Here is a 25,177-nt window from a genome sequence, read left to right as displayed (position 1 = left end):
CGGTAACACACTGAATCGGTTTTGGAGCTAGCGTAATACATATTGTGAGCTTGTGCGTCGCCCATTCCAACGTTCATGCAGGCCCAACGGAGATTTCCAGCTAAAAGCACCAAAATGGCCACTGCAAGATGCTTTAGTGTAGCAACAGCCGCCTTGAATTTAAATTGTTCATACAAGAGCACTCTGCTCAAGAGGCCAGCCAAGAGCAGCAAGAGTGAAAGAGCACAGCATCCCTATGCCTTTGCATAAATACACGTGCTTTGTCCTATGGAAGTACTACTTGGTTCACTTTGACGCGACTACATTGTTGCCAGAAGAATGCTAGCTGCGACGCGTTCCGACCCATATGTCGCATGCCGTTTTACCAATTCATCCCCGACGTGTCCTTCGTGTCAATCCAGCCTTGGCAGAGCTTGTTCGCAGGACAACTCCTATAAGTTAAGGGAATTGTATGCCAGAGAAGTTCTATCATATGCCTCGCCATTTGTCTCAATATTTTGCAACAAACTGAATTGTGCAGCCTTGCGGCATGTCCTTTTTTTTTTTCTATGCAAATAAATTTTTAAAGAATGCCACCACTTCTGTGCATTACAGCCCGAATCAAAATCTTCCCTACGGGTAACAGTGTGTCAGTACATCAAGGGACACTGAAAAAAATAATTTTGCTCGTACTGGTTAATTACTTTTACGCAATATCCAAAGCACCATGAGGATTTTACACATTCTACACACGCTCACCGTGGCCTTGCAGATTTTACTTGTGCCTACGCAAGCATAAATGCAAATCAATTTTTTGTTGCAAGAGACCCAGAGACTTCGTATTGGGAACTTTTACCGAGCCAGTTTCCTCAGCCAATATAAAACTTCGAAATTCTTAGCTTAAGGGGAAACAGTGGTCCGAAAACTGCCCATTTCATTTTTTATTAATATTTCAAATGTATTTTTAAGCGCTGAAAACAAATATGGACTCGCTTATTTTTTATCATGCACGAATTTTAAGGTATTGGCTGTTCCGTAAACTTGCATTCTGCCCAGCCTTTTCCCAGCTTGCTCAGAAAAGACCTTTATGAATTTGATACAACTGTACTCCATAAAAACCGGAGTGCAAAATAACCTTTTTTATATTTAGCTGTATTGATCCAAAGTTTTGGCATAAACGAACGGACTTATGAGAAACTGTTCAGTTAATTTTACTGCTTATGAAACCACAGTTCTAAATAAAAACATTGTAATTTTTTGCACTAATAAATGCATAAGCCTTCAAATACTGCAAGAATTCTCAAAATCCGACTATCACATCAAAAGATACTGTGGGCAACAATCTCTGATGTAAAGAAAGATGTGGTTTTGAGAAACTAAAAAAAAAACTTTAGGAACATGTTGAGCACTTATTTTGACTTTTAAAAGGCATGAATTATGTTTTTATGATCGTAGAGGCCACCAGGAATGTGCTCATCATTATTCTTCTTAGTATGATTCCTTTTCACCTTGGTCTCGCTGGCGGAACACTGCATTTTTGCAGCCACTGTTATCACTTTCTTTCGGATGGGTGAGCGATTCTGAACTTGTGACGACTGCCTGCTATCGGGGGGTGTCTTTACAAAATTGCGGGCAATGCGATGATCCACCACTGTCTAGCAGATGCATCTTTAAACATCCAAGCTGAATAAAAGAATTTACTGCGTGATAAAAATGTACGAATGCTGAGTGAGAACTGTTCTTAAGCACGATGGCTTTGCCTCTGCCTGACTAATAGCATTCTTATGCTAGGAACAGCTAATAAAATTAGTGTCTTTCTAATGAAACCGAAATGGCTATGATACGCAACTTGGTTCCCATATGGTGCGCTGTCAAATCGGACTTTTGTTTAGCCGCTTTGGCAAGCAAAAATGGTCATAAAACTGACTTCAAGGCCAAATTACTAGACAAGTATGTGTTAAATCTCTAATATTTTAGAAATACTAGTTTTTGTAGACCTGATCGATTGTGAAAAATTATTTTTCAAATTTTTTTTCCAAAAGTTTTCTGCCTACTGGACTAGTCTTCCCTTAACAGTCTGGTGCTGGGTTTCGATGTGAAACTTAAAAATCATTCTTGCATTTTTGTTTCCTCTGCTACCTATAATACCAAGATCAATGGCAATAAACTTGCAGAAGAATAATGTGTAGTAGACTTATTGAACGAAAGCTAAAGGCACCATGAAAAATACATTCCGCACGAGTTCCATACACTGAGAGCTCAACAAGGGTGCAGAATACAAAACCAATCTTGCCAGAAGCACTTGTTCCATTTAAGCAGCAGTACCATTTAACAGATTTCCATTTACTCAGTCTATGGTACTGGCCTAGGACGATAGTTTTCTTTTCTGAAACCAGTGTAGAAAATAATATTTTAGCCCACAATTGAGATGAACACGAGCTAGCGCATATAACTAGTGAAACAAAGTGCAAATAATCTTGACTTACATTGTTCAAGTGTGCCTTTTGTGTAAGGATACAGTGATGAGCAAAAAGCATGAAAACACGTTTACACACATGCATATTTTATTTCTTTACACTTCTGATTGTGTAATGCGGCAACAGTTGTAGATCCTAAAAAAAAAAATGTTAAAATGAACAATCACAAGGACATATGCCTTCCCTCTATACTAATAGTGACTGCTCTCTGAGCCTTGGATCTCTTTTTCCTCTCTTGAATCATCCGCATGTGCTTGTCAAGCCTTGTCACAGTCTTCTTGGTGTTCTACGAGAAATCAAGGGCAATACTATAAATATAGAAGAATAAAAAGAGCAACTCTATCAGCTCAAACTTTCTACGATACACTGTTGAGCATGATTTGAAGTTTTCAGTTTTTGTGAAAGGCACAACAACCAAGAAATACCAAATTACAAGCATAGGAAATGGAGCTAGTTGGTGCCATACATGGGCATAACATGCGCCATAAAGTTTCATACAATAATACCCAGAGAGAAATATGGCGCTGCGATCGTGTACCCCTACAGCAATAATAAGAGGTACAGGCTTCAAATTGGATTGCGGAAGCTAGCAAACTGTTTACAAAACTTTTTCTAGTTTCAGTTTCATTCTTTGTGCAGCGTGGGTAGTGGGGTGTGCTGTAAAGCTCTGAAGCAGCGCCTTTGTCATTCAAATAGGCTGAAGACCGCTTGGTCTCTTGATTTGCTACTACGTTGGAGCTTTACAAGTCGTATTTGACAGTTGAAGCAAAGCGTCGTCCACACACCCCTGGCCATAGATGTAGCGTCTCATGCCAGTGCAGAATGTTGCATCGAGTTCACGTTTTTTCATAATCGCTTCTTGCCAGAACTTTTTATGTCGACTGCAAAACTACGGCAAAGCTAGTTAGACGCACCGTCACGCTCCTATGCTTGACTTCACAACAAAACGAGAGGTGCGTTGGGGTCAGACCACTCGGACAGGCACACCTGGTATCGCAGCAGACGACACATTTCTTCTCACTTAATATGGTACTGTTATTTACATAAATAGATAATGCGTACATTTAAGGAAAGGAACAAGCGTGTTTGTTTGCGAGTGTTGTAAAAAATTAATCATTACCTCTTGATGCCAAATATGGAACGTAATGGCAAAGCAATGCATACCTAGGTGGTTGCATTTCTATGGGTTTCAATTCTACTTCATAGTCGCGAAAACTTTTTGCAGTTAGATTTACGTACAAAACAAGGAAGTAAGATTCAATTAGATATAACCTCACAGCAGTTTGTTTTGCACTCGGCAAACAAGCGTTGCGAATCTCAAGAATGTGATCCATCAGAAGCAGATCGGAAGCCTGTACTTCCCATAATTTCCATGGTGGTACAAGCGCCGTTGAAGGAGCCCGCATAGACACTAGTGCCAGATTCCCTTCTAGGTATTATTGTATGAAACTACAACGTGCACCGAAGCTCAATATGCCATTACAAGCACAGTAAATGGAAATAATTGGTGTCCTACCACGGTCGTAATGTGCAGTTGCCATGTTAAAATGCAGTTCCAATTTCTATACTGCAAAGACCATGCCAAGTTAAAGAAACACGATAAAGTGGTACTATTTTGGTTGGTTTTTAAGTGTACTCCAAGTTGGACACAATGCTTATGCTTGAAGTACAGAGGTCTATGAAAACTTGCAATTTAGAGTTGCATTCAACAGAGATACAGGGAAGTAAAGCATGCACACCACACTGTGATACTGTGAAAAGCTTTCGCACGGTCACGGATCACACACCTTGACAAACTCTGTATCACAGTTCCATTTTGGCCGGACCACGTAGTCCTTCGTCGACGGCATTGGCACACGAGCCCTTGCCACCCATCCTTTTTCACCAGGCCTCAGAGACCTGGTAAACAATAAGCTGTTTCAGAACACACAAACCGACAAGAAATGGGTGTGATGTCACACTTGCCCTAAGTTCTGTCATCAGTGCAGCCGCGACCTCCTTTTATCAGAAGAATGACTCTACATTTTAAATCAGTGGCATTGTGGTTACTTTCTGGATGGAACTTCAGACCTATGAATACATGTACTATAGCAAACCTAGGAAAAATAAAAATATGATGGTTTGTTTGTTTTCTTCATTAAAGTATGAACGTAACCAAAAAAAAACTGTCCCTTAATTAAATAATGCCGCATGTACCCAAGTAATGGCTGCATGTATCTTTCTGAAATTCTGGTTCAAATTTGTTGGTGTGGCCACTACATGGAGCAATTGACGCAAATCTTTTTTGTTCTTTTTTATAAATACCTTTGGTGGTACTTGCCATCAATGAACTGCAGTCCTCCCTTGCATTAGAACGAGTGAAAAGAAAGGAAAAAAAAATTCCTCCTTCAAATTAAGGTAGACATTTGCACATAGCTGTGCGACGGTGGAGGGAAAGGTTCTTTCATTCTTCGAAGTGCTGGATCCATTCAATGTTGGCTTTATAAGCTCTCGAACGAATTCCTTCATCTCGGGTGACGCAGAGCACTTTCCCACACAGCCATTGCTATGCATTCTTGTTATGTATTGTAGAAGTCTCTTTTGTATCTTCAGGAGATTAATTCAAACGATGACAACACTATTATCAATAAATACAGCTAAAATCGAATTACTGCTGAACAAGCCCACTCTTTTAATTTTCCCATAAAATTTTTAAATTTCGACCGTGCTTACGATTTTACAAATCTTGCCTAGATTTTAAGAAAAACATTTCATTTCCGATTAAAAAAAATAAAGCGTCGCCTCCGCCATTGGCTTCGGCGCATTGCCGTAGCTAGTCGCAGAGGCCACAAAAACGGCATTGTGCGATATTTTGCCACCAAAAGAGAACAATATGTATTGGTGTTATTATCATCACATACCTGCCAAGTCTCCCTCATTGTCCGGGACACTCCCGGATCTCGGCCGTTTCTCCCGTTTGTATTGTTGCCATGAAAATCTCTCGAAAATCACAAAATGCGTGCGAGATCTGGCCGCATTGACAAAAATGCAGGTCAGTCTGTTCCAGGCTCTTTGCCAGCCTATCGCATTTCATTATAAACGAATTTGAGAGGCATTCATCTAAACATACAGTACAGTTTCAGTGATGCAAAACCTCGGAAAATACAAATTCGTGACATTCCCAGCCAAATTCACGTGTCCATTAGGCCAAAATTTGAACGGTTTGCACACTTTTCCTGATCGCAGCGTGTGATATGAACTTCTGTACCGAAACCGTCGAACAAAGGCCGATCGAGAGCAGCGTGCTTCAAGCTTCGGAAGTACGCGTGCGACCAATGCAAGCACTTTTTTCTACAGTGCGTGTGATAGTCGTTGCCACAACCGCTGTGGATGAAACTGCAGTCATTCGACTTGATCATGTAAGGCTGACAGAACTCCGAAAGTCGAACGCTCGACAATAGCGATCTACGAGCTCCGAGGGCACGTGGCTGACGCAGCGGTAGATTAAAGGCAATAAAGACGTTAAAAAGGCTAGAAGTGTTTTGGCGTTCCTGTCCAAAGAATCTATCGAGCAAAGCCAAAGCTTTGACCCGTGTTTTCGCAGCAGCCAGCTGCGCCGTCCCGTGCGTTCACGTGTAAGACATACGAGAGTTGTTCTGACGGAAATGATTGTTTTGGTAGTTGTTTTGATGACGCGAAATTTTGGGAGCATTTGCGCTCCTCCTTTCAGACTGTCACCTTAGTGGAAAACCCTATTCTCGTGTGTTTGGACACTCCAAGCTATTATGACACCACAACGCTCTGATGTTTGCGCTTGTGTTTGCCCCACCCCCCCCCCTTTACTTTTAGTGATGTTTTTTTTTTCTTTTGGTGTCAAAAATGAAAGAAAATAATTCAGCACCTTGATTTTACTTATGGCAGCAAAAAAAATTATGCTTGTCGCTAAGGTGAAATCTATTAAAATTAAAAAAAAAAAGTCTGTCACCACCCGCCCTCCTTCCCCACTCGCGGGTTTTACGAATTTCTCTGTTGCCAGGTATGTAGATGTGTAAAGCATCGCCTTCATAAAACTACACCTTTGTGCTCACTTGGAAACCCCATCACTGTAATTTCAATTAACAATGCGGGTACTCACTTGTCCTCTCCAGTTAAAGCCTTGTCGATGTCCTTTTTACTTGGAGGCTCCTCGGTGGACTCCATCCTGTTTGGAAGAGTACAATTGGTGTTAACAAAAACCTCACAAAGTGAAATTTTTATCAAAGTATTCTTCCAAGTCACTTACAGTTCTTGAAAAGCGCTGAGATTTGTACAAAAATAGGTCAATCAGAAAGCCACAAGAAATTTCATGCTTAAACATTAAACAGGTTGTTGTCAATTTGCCTTCTTGACTTTCCCGCCACCTTGCAGAATTTCTGCAGCATCCAATGTGGCATTGTTGTATTCACGTGTATTCCTGTGCGAACCCCACTTTCGTTGATATCACGTGTGCCCACCTGATTTTTCGCTTCTGGGGCATGCGCTCAAAGTCCTTCTGTTCACGTTCCTCCTTGGAGATGGAAGAGTAGTTTGTGTTCAAGTTGAAGATGGGTCGAGCCCACTCGTTGATGAGCCTGCCGGCTCTCTCACGGTTCTCCTTGCTCTCCTTGGGGTGTTTGTAGAGGTACATGACGGCCCGGCCAATGCCGCTCGACTTGAGGAAACCCTGGTCCAGGGGAGGGAACTCACCCAGCAGGCGCAGCATGTGTTCGCGGATCTGCAGGTGGGGCAGGCTCTTGTCGGGCAGGGGAGCCAACCACTCGGCCATGGCGTGCAGCACCCCTTGGTCCAGAAAGGCGCCCTTCAGGTCCAGCTTCTTCAGCTGGGGCAGCACCGTCGGCAGCAGCTTCAGTTTTTTAGTCGCCGCACGCTTGGCCTGATTCAGCTCCTTGTCTTCCTAGATTCCAAGGCACAAAAACATTTTCTTTAAATTAAGTAAATATTTGCTGTCATTATTTATTATTTTTTCAAGGTGCCACGAACGCAGAGGGTAAGAATTAGTTCACAGCTTATCAAGAACGAGACTTATAGTACTAACTGACACAGCCTGCACATAAAATTTTTAGCTTCAAGAACGTAAAAGTTGTACCAGCATGGTATTGACAACTTACAAACAGCTGGATTCCACACAATATGTATCCCCACCTTTGAAGATAACTACACTCAACCCTTGTTATAACAAAGTTGCATCTTACGCAAAAATAAGTTTGCTATATCCGAAAGTTCACTATAAAGGGTTATTCCTAACACTCTACCAACTGCAAGACAGCCTTTCACTTACTTCGTTATATCCAGTTTCGTTATATCGTGGTTTAAGTGTAGAATAAATCTAGCATGCTTCCTTCAGTGACCCTAACAAAGCACACTAATATTCACAGCACCTGCTACAGTGCTGCTACCTTACCTACCAAGAGGCATTCTGACCGTAAACAAAAGTGCTGGGACAATCAAGAAAAGCTTGACAAGGCCTTTGCTCGTCTAAATAAATAAATGCACAACAGCAGCTGAGAGAGAAACAGGAAGTTTGCAAACTTTCTAGCTTGTGCAAACCAAGGTTTCTAAAACAGTGAATATGAGTGGAAATAAAGTGTTACACTCATTTCATGCAAAGAGAAAACCGCAAATTTCGCTTGAGCTCTATATCAAAGAATGTGAGTAGCAGCACATCACCCAGGACACCGACAGTATACCAGTCATTCTAATTAACCTACGGTGAAGTGAACCAGTGCGGGCATTGAAATACTAGTAAATGTTACAAAGCCAGCTGTAAGAATGACAGGCAGCACACTAACCTCGGCAGCAGCCTTCATTTCCTTAATTATTTCAACTATGATGTCATCAGTGTCACTAATGATGTCGACATCTTTTCGTTTCCTCCGCCGAGAGTTTTCTTCTTTCTTCTTGGCCATCATAATGTCGAAGTCTGACATGAAATCAGAATTTCTGAAACAGAAGGACCAATCGCAAGATGCATTTGAACTTCTAAGTGCGTGCAACCAGTTTCAATACGCACACATAACGTTGATAAACCATGCTGTCGAACCTCAACATAACACAATCGCACCAACACAAAGATACATTCACTGCTTTTCATATTCAATGTAACATATGTACATATTACACAGCAATACCATAAAAACAATTTTTAACTACTTCGTCATATCTGTGTGTTAACAAGTTTGACAATTTATAAAAACTGTCTCCCTTGAGACTAGTAACACGAACAGGAGATCTTACACATGTCAGCGATCAGAGCTCTAGCAATCCTATGAATTATTTCAGTGCCATTGTGCACAGTTGTCACCATCGATGGCCACAAAAAATAAAAAGGCGAACCAGATGAATTAAAACCAGCAATGCACCAGAATTTGTCGTATATAACTGTAAATCAGTAAGAAGGAAAAAAAGTTAAAATATAGCATTTGTAAATCAAATGTCTTTTTAATTAAGTATGAATTCACAGTAACTATTTGCTTCTCTTAACTACCACCAACCATCATATAAGAAAAATCAGTGCACACATACGCACAAAGAAAGGGAAGAACATTCCTTTTTTTTTTTTTCAACTCATTCTGTTCATTTGTAGGGTAGTTAACAAACTCAACTCATAAAGAGCCTATTATTATCACTTAGCACTCTGCCAGCTGGAAGTTTAAATTTCTCAAGACGTGCTGCATTTTCCAAAAGAAAATTTCTTAAAATAATGTCTCGGTATGCAAGAGCTGACTACACATGCCTCCTAATAAACAATTCAAAATGCCAACACTTCTATGGATGATGCCCAGACACAATACTGACGAGTCATTTACAACGTGCACAATGGTAAATACTCTTGTACAATTATGCATGCAGTGATATTAAGCACAGATAAATGAACCTGTATAAACTACTGGATTACATGCCTGATGTACAGCAGGTGAAAATGGTACAAAGCAAGAAGTGTGAAGAATGAGTATGCTGGCAGCCACGCACCGCGAGCGGCGGCTGTCAGGCTCGAGCTCATCGTCGGAGCTGGACACATCCGGCACAGCTTGGCTAGCTGGAGCTGGCTGCTCACTTTCCTCAGCCCCAAGATCCTCTGGCTCGGCTGACACCCCCATGTCCTTGTCCTCATCCTCGTCAGAGTCAGCTGCCTTCTCTTCCTCCTTATCTTCATTGTCCTCCTCCTCCTCCTCGCTGTCAGACAGCACTGCACGCCGCAAAAAAAGGCAGAAAGTTTCTTTATAGGTGCCCTGTGACACTTTTCCAAGTAATCGTCGAAAGACTTCATTATTATAGTATTTAGCCTAACGAATCAATAGCTACAAGAATTTAAAATGTGTCAAGCAGAGTTATAAGAATTTGTTGCGCACTTCAATCGACTTCTTTCTTCTCTCAAAACAAAGAAAGATGGCATGAGGAAATAAGCTCTGTGCTCTTCACATCACCAAAAATTGGTTATGACCTGCAGTCCGCTTCGGCATTAATTTTGGACACTAGTGGGCAGTAGCAATCAAGAAAACCTCAAAGTTCAACCACAGGCATGCGTACACGAAGAGTGGATGTTGTACACAACATGCTAACTACAATGTTCACAGTGTGTTAATCACAACACTGGTTCTGACATAACTAAATGCATACCCTTCCTTGCTCTTCCTTTTTTTGCCTTATCCTTTTTCTTTTTTGTGCTAACCAGGTCTTCATTTCCAAAGCCCTGACAAAAGAAAAAGCATGTTCACATAAGCTCTCAAATCATCAACGAACATGAAGTATTAAGACTGCCTCAGCACTATTACACACCAAGCCCATTAATGACTTCAGCATTTCAGAGTAGTGCATATGCTGTATCAAAGCACTTGTGGTATGCTGCGCCAGGAGTGAGGACCCTCATACAGTTGAGGCGGTCCTTTAGCAAGCCATTGAGCTCATAACATAGATCATAAATTTAAATTAAAGAGAAATGTCAGTGTCTTTAATTAATTAAGGTATAAAACACGCATATCAATAATGATTGCAACACACAGCGGCAGTGATTTTTCTGCTGCATTCGTTTCGGGATTTGGCACCGTTTTGGGATGTCACTTGTGTGACCCAACTGACTGGCTTCTCATTAAATCACTCATTTTATTATCTCAAAGGTCCCGGATGGGATATTACATCAGGAATTGGGTGATGGAAAGGCTATTAATATAATGGTAGTTAGGGTGGGATAGTTTCGATGAGCTGCTTAAATACTTGTTAATATGTATTAAATACTTGTTAAATACATGTTAAATACGTGTTAGCGTTTGTACCAGGGGAGAAAATGCAAGCAGTAGGTTTGTGGTGCCACCTGGTGATGCAAGATCAATCAGACAAGCACAGAGTAATGCAAAAGCCAGAGCTTAGCCCTGACTGCTTATCGAGAAAGTTGAGGAGGAAAGGTGTGGCTAGGAAGGAGTGCTACTTTTAATCGCTCTTAGCTCCCTTGATACAAGGTGCACTGCATTAATTACGGTGTGAATGATGTACTCAAGTTGCAGTCTGACCAGTTGCATTAAAGAAAAAAAAACATTCCAGTGACTACTTAACGAAGTGCAACTCAAGTGAAAATAGTTTTGTATAGAGCACGTCTTTAATGACATTTGCCAAAAATATTGTATGCTCGCAACAAGGTCAGATTAGATTTGAAGCAAGTGACAGTAGCCAAGCTGAATCCAGAAGCAACAAAAACCAGACTTACCTCAAATTCAGATTCATCGTCACTGTCGCCAAAGATGTTTGCGATTAGTTCTCCAACCTTTGACCTGCAAATCGAAACACAAGCGAAACTTTATTTAAACCTTGTTTCCATGGCTGATGTTTTTTAACATGAATGATGCTTTCAGTGAGTATGCAGGTAGTTCCTTTGAACTTTACAGCTTCTGAATTTGAAATGCATTTTAAGTAATCACTACTACACACTTACTCGTTGTCACTGTCATCCTTGTCAGAGTCTTCCTTGTCCGAGTCATCTTCCTCTTTGTCCGATCTTGCTTCTTTCGCATCCTCCTGATCGGAGTATTTTTCGTCCTCGGAATTTCTCCTGCACATTTCACAGATGTACGTAGCGATAAATGCAAAAGAAAAAAAAGCCATGGAAAACGAAAAAAAGCTGTGCCATGTTTACTTTGCTCCTTCAACAAGAGGACCTCACAAAATTATTATAGATTTAAAGTAGCAAGTTTATTTTAGGCCATCATATGGGCCACTGAAATGAAGACAGGACAGCAGGACTATATTTTGAGCATTTTCCAGTGAGTGCTCATATTACTAAGTTATTGAATCTTTATATGCTGCAAAGGCGGACTCGTCGTGCTTATATTACATAATTCACAGTCTCATTACAGAGTTTTAGCTTGGCTTCGTGGTCTCAAAAACCACAGTACCTCGTATGTGGGCCTATTTCCAGGAAATTCAGATACTGGCAGCAGTGAATTAAAAATTCCCAACTTTATTAGGTTGAGCCCCCTACATATTAGCAGAAGGCTATGGAAGGCTCGTGAAAATACAGATTATATTTGCTCGCAGCTTTGCAGCAAGTCATCCTTTGAGTAGCTCTCTGCAGAGAAACTATATTCCAGAACCAGGTGTGTGTTGCCTTTGCCTAGAGGTGGGTGACTTCTTTCATCCTGGAAGCCATAGAATGGTGCCAAAGCCCGTACCCTTTTTTTCACCAGCTGGAGATGATGCTCAGGGCACAGTGATATCAAGGATGCCTCCCCCTAATCGTCCATGTTTTGTTATTCACTCCTCTCATCAATAATGCAAATGACGTGACGTGACAAAAACTTCATTGAATAGTCCTGAAAAATGAATGTAGCCCTAGGGCTCCCCATCAAGTCTGTGGCTCCACCCGAGACGGAACCGGGGTGCAGTGAATCACGGCGACGGTCCTGGCCCTCTGACAGCCTGTAGTTGAAGAGTGATGTCTGCACTGTAAATGCACCCAACTAAAATCATATACATACATAACTAAAATTATGTACATAGTACATATGGTGTTTGTGGCACAAGGGAAGTTAAAATTGCTAACACTTTTTGAAACCAGCACTGCACCCTGAGCTGCACTTCTATTTATCCAAGCAACATCACAAGCATTCCCAATTGTTGTTGTGGCTTGCATGGTCCCATAATGCCAAGTGCTCTGCACAAAACAAAGTGGGCAGAGCACTCGCAGGAGACAGACAAGTGAATTATGACATAATCTTGCACATGCGCAGAAAGTCTCCTTTTTCAGCTGTCTTGCATGTCAGTTGGATGTGAAGTAGACTATGAGAGACAACGCTGTGCATGTTTCTTTCTGGATCTTACTGTTGTTCAATCTGATTGATATGTGAGGTTTAACGTCCCAAAACCACCATATGATTATGAGAGACCCCGCAGTGAAGGGCTTCGAAAATTTGGACCACCTGGGGTTCTTTAACGTGCACCCATATCTGAGCACACGGGCCTACAACATTTCCGCCTCCGTCGCAAATGCAGCCGCCGCAGCCAAGATTCGATCCCGCGACCTACGGGTGTTGTTCAATCTCTCTCCCTTCTGCAGGAAAGGGAATATGTGTCTCTTCTGCGATAACTTCTCCTGAACTGTATGCACATCTAAAGCAGGTATGTAAACATTATTGTGTTTAGACTCGCCTCACAGGAGATGATGGAGCACTACTTCTCTCTTCAGCACCAGTGTTTGAAGGGCTTGGGCTAGCAGGCGGGCTGTCGTGCAGTGACGGTGCTTCGTCATCGTCATCTTGCTGCTGTCCACTGTCTGACTGTGCCTGCTCTGCTACCCCTTGTTCACCGCCTGCACCCGAGGTAGAGCTCTGTCGGCTTTCCCGGTCATCGTCTCCTTGCGCTGAAATAAAAACAACAGAACCGTGAGCTAGTGAAACAGCAGGCATAACAAGCTTTATGAAAAAAGATTCATTCACTTGCCTCATGAACACAATGTCTGGACATCGGAATGTTAACAGCGCAAGACAATGTTCTCAAGGAACTGAACTTTATGAGCACGCTTTCAAAGAGTTCCTGTCCGCAGATTTCTGCATTTTAGCTTCCAGGAAATACTCGCAGAATAATAATGTCTGAGGTTATCCCAAAACCACAATATGAAAATGAGGGGTGCCATAATGGAAGGCTTTGAAAATTTCGCCTATCTGGTGTTGCACTGACATTGCACAGTATGCGGGTCTCCAGCATTAAGAGTATATTGAAATGCACCCACCACAGCTGAGATCGATACCGTGGCCTTCTGGCCAGTAGCTGAGCACTTTAACCACCACACCATTGCAGCGGCTTAAATATTTGAACTAAGACACATGTACACACAAAAGCGCACCAACTTTCACTGCCAGACATTTTTTAGTGGGAACATTTTTGCTTGCATTGGCAAGAACGAAAATGACTATGTGAGAAAGGCAGACATTTCATATGATTTAATGAGCCATGTCTTAAGCTTAATCTAATCACAAGACAACGAAAGAGAAAACAAAGCAGTAACTATACTTCAGAGGGGACTAGCTTTTTTGGGTCTCTTTTTCTTGAAAACACCATACAGCAACAGGTGTGCTTAATACCACATACATAATGCAGCATACACTAAACTGTGCGACAGCCACCTTTAGAGAACCCACCTAGAACCTGCCTGATGTAAGGCACATCAAGACTCGGATAATCATCGTAAAATTGTATGTTTACTAAGGCACTGAAGCATATAAAAAAGATTAGTATTTATGTTACTGTCATGAGTGGTTGCTACTTTTTAGAGTAGCAATCACTAGTAGTTCGGAATGTGTGATGATAAATTATAATGAACTGTGGAACACTACTGAAAAACAACCCAGCTAAATTTTGGAAAGCCATAAACCCCTCCAGCGAAAACCAACACATCTCATTGCATGACTGCAACAACGTCCCTCTCACAGCTAGCCAGTGTCCAACAGCATTTAATTCCTTTTTCACTTCTGTCTTCACAAAAGAAAACAGTACCAACATACCCAACGTAGCTTAGTTCGATTACCAATTTATGGAACCAATAGATATTCAATTAGAAGGCATAATTACAGCCATAAATAATCTTAAGTTGTCGTCTTCATGCGGCGTGGATGGAATCAACTCAAAGGTGCTAAAGAATACGGTAATGGTCACAAGCAAAATACTACTTCATATATTCCGGCAGTCTCTCGAAACAGGCATGATACCGTCTGACTGGAAGCTGGCGAAAATAATTCCAATATTCAAAAGTGGAAATAAAACCTCATGCGAAAATTACCGTTCTATTTCCCTTACATGTATTTGTTGTAAAATTCTAGAACACATCATCGCTTCACATATTTACAGGCATCTGGAATCCAATCATTTCTTTTTCAAAAATCAGCACGGTTTCAGAAAGGGCTTTTCGTGTGAGACTCAGTTGTTTGAATTTACCACAGAGCTTCATGCAAATATGGACAATAATTATCAAACTGATTGCGTGTTCCTCGACTATTCGAAGGCGTTTGACAGGGTTGCACACTGTCGCCTGATATCGAAAATTTCCGCCCTGAAATTAGACTCCCGTACATTATCATGGCTTCGCAATTTCCTGTCGAATCGTCAGCAATACACAACAGTTAACAATTTGTCTTCTTCCCTATCTGACGTTTCTTCAGGTGTACCACAGGGCAGTGTACTCGCGCCATTACTTTTCCTCATATTCATCAATGATCTTCCGCAACATGTCTCTTCTTGCATCAGGGTGTTCGCTGACGACTGCATTATTTACCGTCCAATCAAGAACAGTGAAGATCACCTGTCACTCCAAAACGACCTCAACGTAATTAATGGTTGGTGTAGTGCATGGCTGATGACACTAAATGTCTCAAAATGCAAAGTAATGTCGTTCACACGTAAACCTAGCATATCCGAATTCTCTTACAGTATTAATCATTCCATTCTATCGACTGCAACACAATATCGGTACCTGGGCGTAATACTGACACCTAATCTATCCTGGTCCGACCACATTACGGCAATCTCTGCCAGCGCCTCGAAATCACTAGATTTCTTGAGACGTAACTTGAAAGCTGCACCATCAGGCATTCGCAAATTATCTTACTTGACACTGGTTCGCCCTCAACTAGAATATGCCTGTTCTATTTGGTCTCCCCATCAAAAATACTTAATTGACTCATTGGAAAGAATCCAGAATAGAGCAAGCCGCTTCATTGCCAATAACTACAGTCCGCATTCTAGTATATCACAAATCAAACAGGAACTTTCACTCCCACTCTTGAACATTCGTCGCCACATTGCCCTGCTGTCATTCTTTCATAAAATTACCCATTCTTCCCGAATCACCGTTACTGGTCTGCAAAAACCATATCTCACTTCACGTAGACTACACAATCATCTTAGCTATTCCCGTGTATACGGCTCAACAAACGCGTTCAATCAGTCCGCACTTCCACGTGCTATCCGTCTGTGGAACAGTCTGCCTGACGACATTTCATCCCAGACAAACTTTGACACATTCCGTCATATCTTATCAAGCCACTTCACAAGCCTCAGCAAGTAGATGCCGTATCATAATTCATTGGTCCGTATTGGTTCATTTTTGTGATTGTCACATTCATGTGGGCGAGGATTCTGCCTTGTGGCCGCTGCATGCGCAGGAAATACAGTGTTTCGCCCACGGTTACTATGCGTGTATCTTTTGTACATGTTGAACTTTTGTACATGTTGGTGCTTTTTGTTTGACTTATTCTTTTCCAATTGTTTCTTTTGTATTTGTTTTAGTTTGAGATGTATATAAGTATTGCGCCCCTTACTCAATTGTTTCTTTTGTACTTTTTTTTTTCATTTTGAGGTGTCTATATGTATTCCCCCCTTGCTCAATTGTCTGTCTTGTATATTTTTTCCAGTTTATTTGTATATATGTATAGCCCCCCTTACTCAATGCCCCCATGGGGCCTGTAAGGTACTTTGAAATAAATAAATAAATAAATAAATATATGTATATAAAATTGTCCATCAATTATGGCTGCCAAACATTGTGTGTTTGGAGCAGAGCATATACATCTGACAACCCCGACAACTCTTCAGCAGTCTCACTCCGACGTCAACAGTGGCCAAGGCTGTTTAATGTCAAGAGTAACACCACCACATACACAAATGATCGAAAACAACTGGCATAACCCCTAACTTGCGAGCAGTTTGGTGCCTGCTGTGCTTCATGCAATGTAACCTGCATTGAATGCACCCGTCCCCCATTAAGGTTCGAACTACAGAATCTAAACTGAGAAGTTCTCCAATGTTTTCCTGCCATTATAGACATATGCAAGAGGACCCAGAACATAGGGGTCGACCTAAGCTGGACCATACAATTCCACTTATGCAATGCCAGAAAAATGAACCCCAGTATGAACAGAGTTTTGGCAAGCCCACAAATAAATGATAATAAGGAACACACACAAATCAGCCTCAGCAGCTAATCACAATGAAATGTCAAAGTTGCTCATTTAGGTGAAATTTTAATTAGCTCACCGTTTTCTTCTTCTCCCGCTGACTGGTCACCAGTGGCACTGTTGTTTTCAGCAGCAGGAGAGCTCGGAGAACTCCGCACTTCTGCGTCACTGTTCTTTTCATTGTCTGACCCACTGCCCGCACTGTCACCTTGCCCCTCACTGCCAGAGTCCCTGGACACCTCGTTGTTGTCTTCATCTTCTTGACCACTCTCCTGGCCACTCCCATCCTCATTGTCGGAGCCTGCCGGACTGTGCACACTTTCACTGTTGTTGTTTGAGTCGGGTGATGCCACCGGTGACTGGAGATCAAGACAAGAAAAAAATTGTGCACAGGTGAGCGATGAGGCAATAAAAACGGAACAGCAAAATAAAAGTATCCCCAAATTAATTTTTTTGAAAGGGGTGCCTGACAAAAAAATATTGCGACATTTTTTTTTAGACAGTGCTGTCAATCAACTCAACAATTACAGTTCGCATTGGCACCAACCTCTCCTTACATACATTTAATAAAAAAAACAAAAACAATTACAGTTTGAAGCCTCGATTGCTTGAGAGCCCCACAAATCAACTTCAGTCCTTTTCATGTGAATTGTTCAAGAGCGCACTGATCATACTTGTGCAGATATCCTAACGTGATACCTCATTGGTGAACTTCAAGTTGCACTTTTTTGCATTGATTGTGCAGGCAAAAAATTGGAGATTCTATTAACATAATTATAAAAGCAACACCATCCTAACACGTAGATGAAAAAATGAGGCAATGTTTACAATCAGCAGACATTGAAGTTATAATTTTGCATACCACGGACATTTAGAGAGATTTTGGTGGTGTTATGTCGTCTTCTGTATAAATCTATGACAGGCATATCTCAACAGGCTAGTATGAAGCAAAAGAATACATGGCATACTATAAGAATGCAGCATTGAAGTATAGAAATTCCATCATTTTTAAAGCAGACATAAGTGTAGCCACGCTACCTTTCTACAGTGACGCTGGCCCATTTACAAATATTGCTGTGGAAACCTAATACCACTGTCAGCACCAAATTGGCTAATCATGATCAAGATATTGGATCAGGGCCGATACTGACCGACAGCACCCAGGCAACATTGACAAGAATAGCAATTAAGGCAATTATTCACAAATTTCTCAGGAAAACAGGGAAAAATGACCGACTAGAAATAACCTTAAAAAATAGGTGAGCTCAACGTGAGCACAAGTTATGACATGCATATCGCTAGATTATACTTAGTACAACTTTATAGCTCATATCCCCTCCTTCGTGCCCTTCTTTTCTCATTACACAAATGTGTAGTTATAGAATGAATACACCTCTCGTTCCTAACTCTTTCATAGAGCCAGTTCAGAAAGTTCAATTACCGAAACTAAACATCCAACAACATTTAGTGCCATTACATCATTGAAAAGAAGCTTGGCAAGCACATGCAATGGTGGTTACCACTGTTCTAAAGGAGCAACCTTTTAAAACAGGCTATGTCTCACTAGTGTACACAATTCATGAAGCGTGAACCCTGCAGCACGTAGCAAATACAATATGCTAATTTCATGAAAGTATGTCACTCAGTAAGTAAACAAATATTCCTTAGCTTTTGCACATAGGACACCGGCTGTGATAAGCACTTCATTCCCATGTATTATAAGTAAGTTGGAGAATCTGTTGCTGGGACTGTTGGTACATACTTGAAGAAATGAAAAAACCCAGCTTAATAATGTGCACTCAAGAAGGGAAGACGACAGACACACACTGGAACTAGCAACACGTTTAATGAAACAAACACACATGCATTAGTGTACCTTGACTACGCATTCAAAGTCGGAGATGCATTATTTAGAAAAAATATGGTTACTAATGTTATTATCTGATTTGCAAATCGCACAAGTTTTGTATACAGAGAATATGAACTTGGCTCTCCTGGGAATATTATGTCTGGTAGTTTCATTAAACCTTGCTTACTTTTTCCTACGTGTCTGTCATCTTCTCTTCTTGTGTACGCATCCACAAGCTGGCCATAGTGTGTGGGTGCTCCCGAGAAGACCATTTGGAAACCTTTCGCACTGTTTTGCAACGTCTTTCTGACGCTGGCCTCAGGCTCAACAACAAAGGTGTCTTTGACGTGGCAGAGTTGACACCTCTAGGTCACGTTATGAGCACTAAAGGACTATTTCTGTTGATGTCATCCATTGAGGCAATAATCTATCACTATGACTTACTCATATTAATAAACTCCGCTCACTACTGGGACTTGCAGGCTTTTATTCCAGGTTCTTTCCTCATATTTTGGACAATGTCGAGCCAATGTGTGCCTTGCTACGAGGAAATGCATTTTTCATTTATAGTGCGGCAGGAAAGAGCAGTTTGGAGCGCCTGAACCTCTGCTCACATCCTGCGAAGTTCTTCAGCTTTTTGATCCTCACTTGCCTGCGTACGTTACAACTAATGCCTCGGGACATCAATTAGGTGCTGTACTTCAGCAGGACAATGGAACCTCACTGCAAACACCGATGCATTTGCCTCCCACACACTTCAACTGCATGAACGGAAATACTCAGTCCGTGAACGTGAGGCCCTTACCTGTGTTTGGGCTTGCGAACACTGGTGCATTTATCTGTGGAGACGACCTTTCATTTTATGAACGGATCACGCAGCACTGGTTACACTCCTTTCGTCGAAAGGTGCCAGTCACTGACCATTAAGGATTGCACACAGGTCCTCACGATTGCTCTGCTATAACTATACCCGTGAAATACAGGAAGAGTAGCGAAAACATCATGGCTGATGCTTTCTCCAAGCTACCCATACAGAGTTTAATCCACGATGCATCAGAAGAAGAATTTGTCTGTTGTCTCCCACAGTTACCATGCAAGAACTTCAAGAAGCAAGCGCTAACGACCAGATTATCTATGAAGTTAAGCACTTCACAACTACTTCTTGGCCTGACGAGAAATCCCTGTCAAAAGAGTTGCTACCTTACTTTTACTTTTACGTGAAAGCTGAACTCTCTGTCCCAAGTGATACCCTATGCCGGCGCGACAGGTTTGTCGTGCCTGTGACTGACACGCCGCTTTATGGATCTTGCCCACGAGTTACACCCAGGCATTAGTCGAAACGAAGCTCGCCTGAGAGAGTTCTATTGGTGACCATGCATGAATAGCCACATTGAAGAACTGGAGCACGCAAGCGTGATTTGCCAGTCTTATGCCAATTCTTCACGTACCTTTGCAGTGCCACTGCAACCTGTTCCAGCACGGGAAAAAATTGCCATCGACATCGTAGGACCTTTCACACAAGCTTCGGCTCATCGCCATTTTGCGATAACTGTTATTAACTATTATGGCAAGTGGCCTGAAACTGCTTTTGTACGAAATGCAACCACGTCTACAGTGAAGAAGTTTTTACTTGAACTTTTTGTGCGAGAGAATATAACATGGTCTGAACTCTTCGATAATAGACCACAGTTCTCTCCAGCAAGCTTTGACAAATTTCTCAGAGCGCGGAATAATGCATTACAACTCTTCTGGGTATTACGCACGAGCCAGCTGCTTGGTGGAAAGATTTTATAGGGTGCTGAAGTCGAATATTCAGCTAGCTCTGTTTGAACGACGTGATATACGAATAGCCATGCTTGATTACCTGCAAGTATACTACTGAACACCTCACGCAACTAATAGTGCGGCACCCACTATTCTTCTTCATAGAAGCCAACTTCGCACAAGACTTGACATAGTGGGATTGCCTGACAAATGTTTCAGCATGGGCCCATCAAGGGCGATTGAGCAGTTGCAAGAGCGTGTAAAAAACAAGCAAAAGATGTCAAAGAGCTACACCGATGAAAAAGGTGGAGCCAAGAAACCCAACTTCGTCTTTGGTGATTACGTGCGTGTTAAATTACTTGCAGTCCACAGCAAGCTGTCTCCACCGTTATCCGCACCAAAGAAGATCATTGGAAAACATGGACTGGCCTCATACCTCTTGGAAGATGGGCGTGTGTGGAACACATCCAAGCTGGCCGCTGTTCACCCCCGAGCAGTCAACAAAATGAAATCGGCCACTTCTGCTGTTATGAACTGGTCACCTGCATCTAATCGGTGATCCATGCACCACAACCTGACACATCAGGAGCGGATGGCCATGAAAATACTGACCCTGGATCATCTTCTGCAAAGGGCATGCAAGTTTCAACCAATCTGTCAGAATTTGATGCAAACGTAAGAAGAAGCAAGCGTAAAAAGAAGACTCCGAAGAAATTGAAGGACTTTGTTAGAGAGTAAACAATAACTGTGTTTGAGTGTGTGTGTTTCATTGCTGTTGTTTTTTTGCGAGAGGAGATATGTTATATAAGGCGTCGCTACCGACTACAGCACTGTGCAATTGTACGAGCTTGGCGGCTTCCGCATAGAGAAAGAAGATGGAATAAACACGATGTCTCTGTTTATGCTGTGATATTTATAATGCAGGATGTAATACGATGTATTGTTAAAATTGCAGTCTTGTTATTATGAGAAATTTCCAGTTAGCAAACAAAGATGATACAAAATATAGGAGTTGGTCATATCTTCTTTGTGCAAGTCATCAAACACCTAATTTAATTTTTAGGATAAGCCAACAGCACAATCTGATTACCAGGCATTATATATATATATAAGGGAAAGAAGTGTATACCTAAGGGCTCGTTTTTCCGTGTTTTAACACAATATTAATGAGATATAACAGACAGTAATGCCAAGGAATGTACAGGGGAAGTTATTAAAACCAATGGAATGTAAATAAGAAGAAAGAAAAGTGGATGAAAAAATTACCAACTGTGAGCAGGAATCGAACCTACGACCTTCGAATTACGCGTTCTATGCTCTAACCACTGAGCTATCACAGCGGCCCTCCCTCCATCCACTTTTTTGGGGTTATCTGTGAATTTAGAAGTAGGAGTGACAGTCAGCGCCATCTATAAGCCAAACAACGAGTGTGAAAACACTCTTATGCGCATGTTTGGCGCCACGTAGCACGTGAACTTATTATGAGCGGGCAGCTGATTAATTGTCCCTCTTATACAACCTAAACACACCAAGTCTGCCAGTACGAGACCCTCGTTCAATGAAATAAGGGAAAGAAGTGTATACCTAAGGGCTCGTTTTTCCGTGTTTTAACACAATATTAATGAGATATAACAGACAGTAATGCCAAGGAATGTACAGGGGAAGTTATTAAAACCAATGGAATGTAAATAAGAAGAAAGAAAAGTGGATGAAAAAATTACCAACTGTGAGCAGGAATCGAACCTACGACCTTTTTTCATCCACTTTTCTTTCTTCTTATTTACATTCCATTGGTTTTAATAACTTCCCCTGTACATTCCTTGGCATTACTGTCTGTTATATCTCATATATATATATATATATATATATATATATATATATATATATATATATATATATATATATATATATATATATATATATATATATATATAGAGAGAGAGAGAGAGAGAGAGAGAGAGAGAGAGACAGAGGGGGAGTAATAATTCATTGCGCCAGTTAGTTTTTGTGAAGGTATGGGATATGGCACAACGGGAGCGTTGTCAACAAGGATAAATATATTTATTTCCCAACACAGCATCGCCAACGCCCGACTCTCTCGGCTCGTGCTTCGGTTGCTGTGCCAATCGCTGGACGGTTCTTCACGCTGTCTCGTCGCTGTCTTTAACGGCTAATAAACCTCCTCACATTTGGTGGAAGGTGCTGTTAATCCCCGTTGCTACGCCCTGGAGCTGCGAAGCCGCACGCTACCGCCAGTCATGACTGACAACGCCACTACATCGACACCTTCGCCCCAGTTCAACTGCCCTGGCCATCCTAGGCTACGGGACCCGAAGGCCTTCAGTGGTGCGAATGGGACCGACGTCGAAGACTGACTCGAGCACTACGAACTGGTGAGCGCCAACAATAAGTGGGATGAAGCCGACAAGCTGGGCCACGTGATATTTTATCTCACTGGCGTCGCCGAATTGTGGTTTAATAACCACAAACACAACATCCCCACATGGAGCGTCTTCAAGACGTCATGTGCTGAAGTGTTCGGTCGGCCGGCTGTCCGCAAGCAGCGGGCCAAACAGCGCTTGCGCGTCCGCTCTCAGCAGACTGGCGAGACCTTTATCAGCTACATTCAGGACGTCGTTGACCTTTGTCGACGTGCGAATGACACCATGCCCGAATCTGACAAGGTCAAACACATCCTGAAGGGCATCGACGACGGCGCATTTCAAATGCTCTTGGCAAGAAATCCGAGCACAGTTTCCGAAGTCGTCAGCTTGTGTCAGAGCTACGACGAGTTGAAGAAGCAACGCACTCTGACTCGGCAGCCTCAGCATAGTGGTGAGTCACTGTCCAGTTTCGACACCCTGCCTGACAAATCACCGTTGCTTCAGCAAGTTCGAGCCTTCGTCCGTGAGGAAGTCGCCCGCCAACTTTCCCTAGTGCCCTTCACTCACGAGACCACCACCCGTCTACCTGCCCCGCTTCGCACTGCTATTTCGGAAGAGGTTGCCCACGCTGTTCCTGTTGCGCACCACGAGCCGCCTCTATCCAGCCGTGTTCACTGCCAGCGTGTCGTGCAGCCGGTAGGCCCTCCTGTCGCCTATCCGCCAGCCGTGCAGCCTGTGGCCGCGCCCCTAACGTATGCAGCGCAGCCTGTGGCTCCTCCTGTCGCCTGTTCGCAAGTGATGCAGCCTGTAGCAGTGCCGTTCACATATGCAGACGCTGTGCGTAGGCTTCCGCAACCACCCTACACCTCGCGCTCACAGCCCGCACACCCGGCTGCTTATACTGCACTTTGGGCGGCACCACCAGTCGCCAATTCTTGGAGGACGCCCGACAACCGACCGATATGCTACGCCTGCTTTACTCCCGGACATGTTGCCCGCTACTGCCGCCGTCGACCTCAGACGTTCGGCGACTATGTCCGATCGTCGCAACCCGGCAGCCAACCCTTCGCGCAATACGGGCCGGTCTCGTCACCTCGCTATGCCCCTCCCAACAATATATATATATATATATATATATATATAATTTTTTTCCCAAAGGAGGCGAACATCGTCGTAATCGAACGTACGGAAACCAAACTTTCGCAACTGGACATTCCATCACAACAGCAGTTAGGGAAGTGAAATAACAACAAGGCACCGTAGATTCGCAGCTTTAGCTATGCGCCTTGTGATAGCGAGGCCTGCACCACAGCATGACACGGTGTAATTCGCTTACAAACAGAGCACATGGCGATCTGCTCGTTAACAAGCAACAATCGACATTTTGACGTTTAACTCACCGGGCTGGCAACGTTGCAGGGCCCTTCGTCTTCGCTGCCAGCTTCCATATCCGACCCCGCCGAGTTCGCTGCAATGGAGACATCGACCATCGCATTAAACTGACAAACATTGACTAAAGGTCCCTTTCGCGGCACCTGGACCCCGACGTCAGGAAAGAATACGCAGTGATGTGTAGGGCAGTAAATCTCCTCTGGCGTTGCCGGTAAGTGTGTCACTCACACTATAGCCCAAGACCGCACTCAAAATTTAACCTATTGCCTCGGTTTATTTATTCTTGAATGCACGGCAACAAGTAAGAATACGCCTGAGAGAGAGAAAAACGAAGAAATGTTAAAGTTCGTCTGAGAACGCGAAGGTTTCCTCGCTCCATGTTTTGACGACATGCAAAGCGCGATCGGGGGGCAAGAGACTCAGTAAAACGTGAACTCTACATGGCTTGGTGCTCGTAACTTACACATTTTCGGTACCCGGCAAGATCGCTTGCTTCAGTACGCAGCGGGTGGAGAACTTAGAACTAGCACCACTGCTAGCACATGAAACACTCACAACAAACCCTCGAAACGATGGCGATGTCTATGAATAGAAAGTTCTCAACCATAGAGGAGGCTATGTCTCAACAAGTCATGACTCAAGGAATGAAGCCAGTGAAGGTGCCAGCAGATGCCGCTAAGTAACGTTCTTTTTAAAAACAAGTGTCCTCCGTTCTTTGTCCTCTGTCGCTGCTTGCCTTGAGGCCGCTAGCTTGTATTAATTTATGTGAAAACATCAATTAAATAAAGTTAAGTCTAAGAGAGAAAACTGCATTTAAGGTTTATTTTTATGCACCAATATTGTGCCAACATTTATTTATGAATTAGCAGCAAGCCGAGT

At 42.5% G+C, this 25,177-nt stretch overlaps 1 protein-coding gene across 1 annotated transcript; it reads right to left on the bottom strand.

Annotated features, from left to right (window-relative positions):
* Positions 1–2,525: 2,525 nt before the first annotated feature.
* LOC142795583 (protein IWS1 homolog A-like) lies at positions 2,526–24,899 on the bottom strand. Its single transcript, XM_075886087.1, has 13 exons — positions 24,762–24,899; positions 24,307–24,374; positions 16,989–17,268; positions 13,110–13,320; positions 11,398–11,514; positions 11,173–11,236; positions 10,092–10,164; positions 9,444–9,660; positions 8,264–8,414; positions 6,929–7,368; positions 6,571–6,636; positions 4,244–4,355; positions 2,526–2,742 (listed from the first exon to the last, which is right to left on the bottom strand). Exons 1-13 carry the CDS (start codon positions 24,763–24,765, stop codon positions 2,620–2,622), a joined length of 1,926 nt encoding a protein of 641 aa, XP_075742202.1. The 5' UTR covers positions 24,766–24,899; the 3' UTR covers positions 2,526–2,619.
* Between the last annotated feature and the right edge of the window lie 278 nt (positions 24,900–25,177).

Source organism: Rhipicephalus microplus, unplaced genomic scaffold, assembly GCF_043290135.1.
Source record: "Rhipicephalus microplus isolate Deutch F79 unplaced genomic scaffold, USDA_Rmic scaffold_744, whole genome shotgun sequence".
Classification (NCBI taxonomy): Eukaryota; Metazoa; Arthropoda; class Arachnida; order Ixodida; family Ixodidae; genus Rhipicephalus; species Rhipicephalus microplus.
The sequence above is the reverse complement of the archived record's forward strand: the minus strand, read 5'-3'. Positions and strand labels throughout refer to the sequence as shown.

What these genes read in the sequence shown, in the direction of transcription:
- LOC142795583 (XM_075886087.1), bottom strand. An exon ending in AGCGGGAGAAGAAGAAAACG is followed by an intron (nt 13,321 to 16,988) that starts GTGAGCTAATTA and finishes TTTTTATTTCAG; the next exon opens with CGCAAGGAGACGATGACCGG. An exon ending in GTGATACAGAGTTTGTCAAG is followed by an intron (nt 2,743 to 4,243) that starts GTGTGTGATCCG and finishes GATTTCTCGTAG; the next exon opens with AACACCAAGAAGACTGTGAC.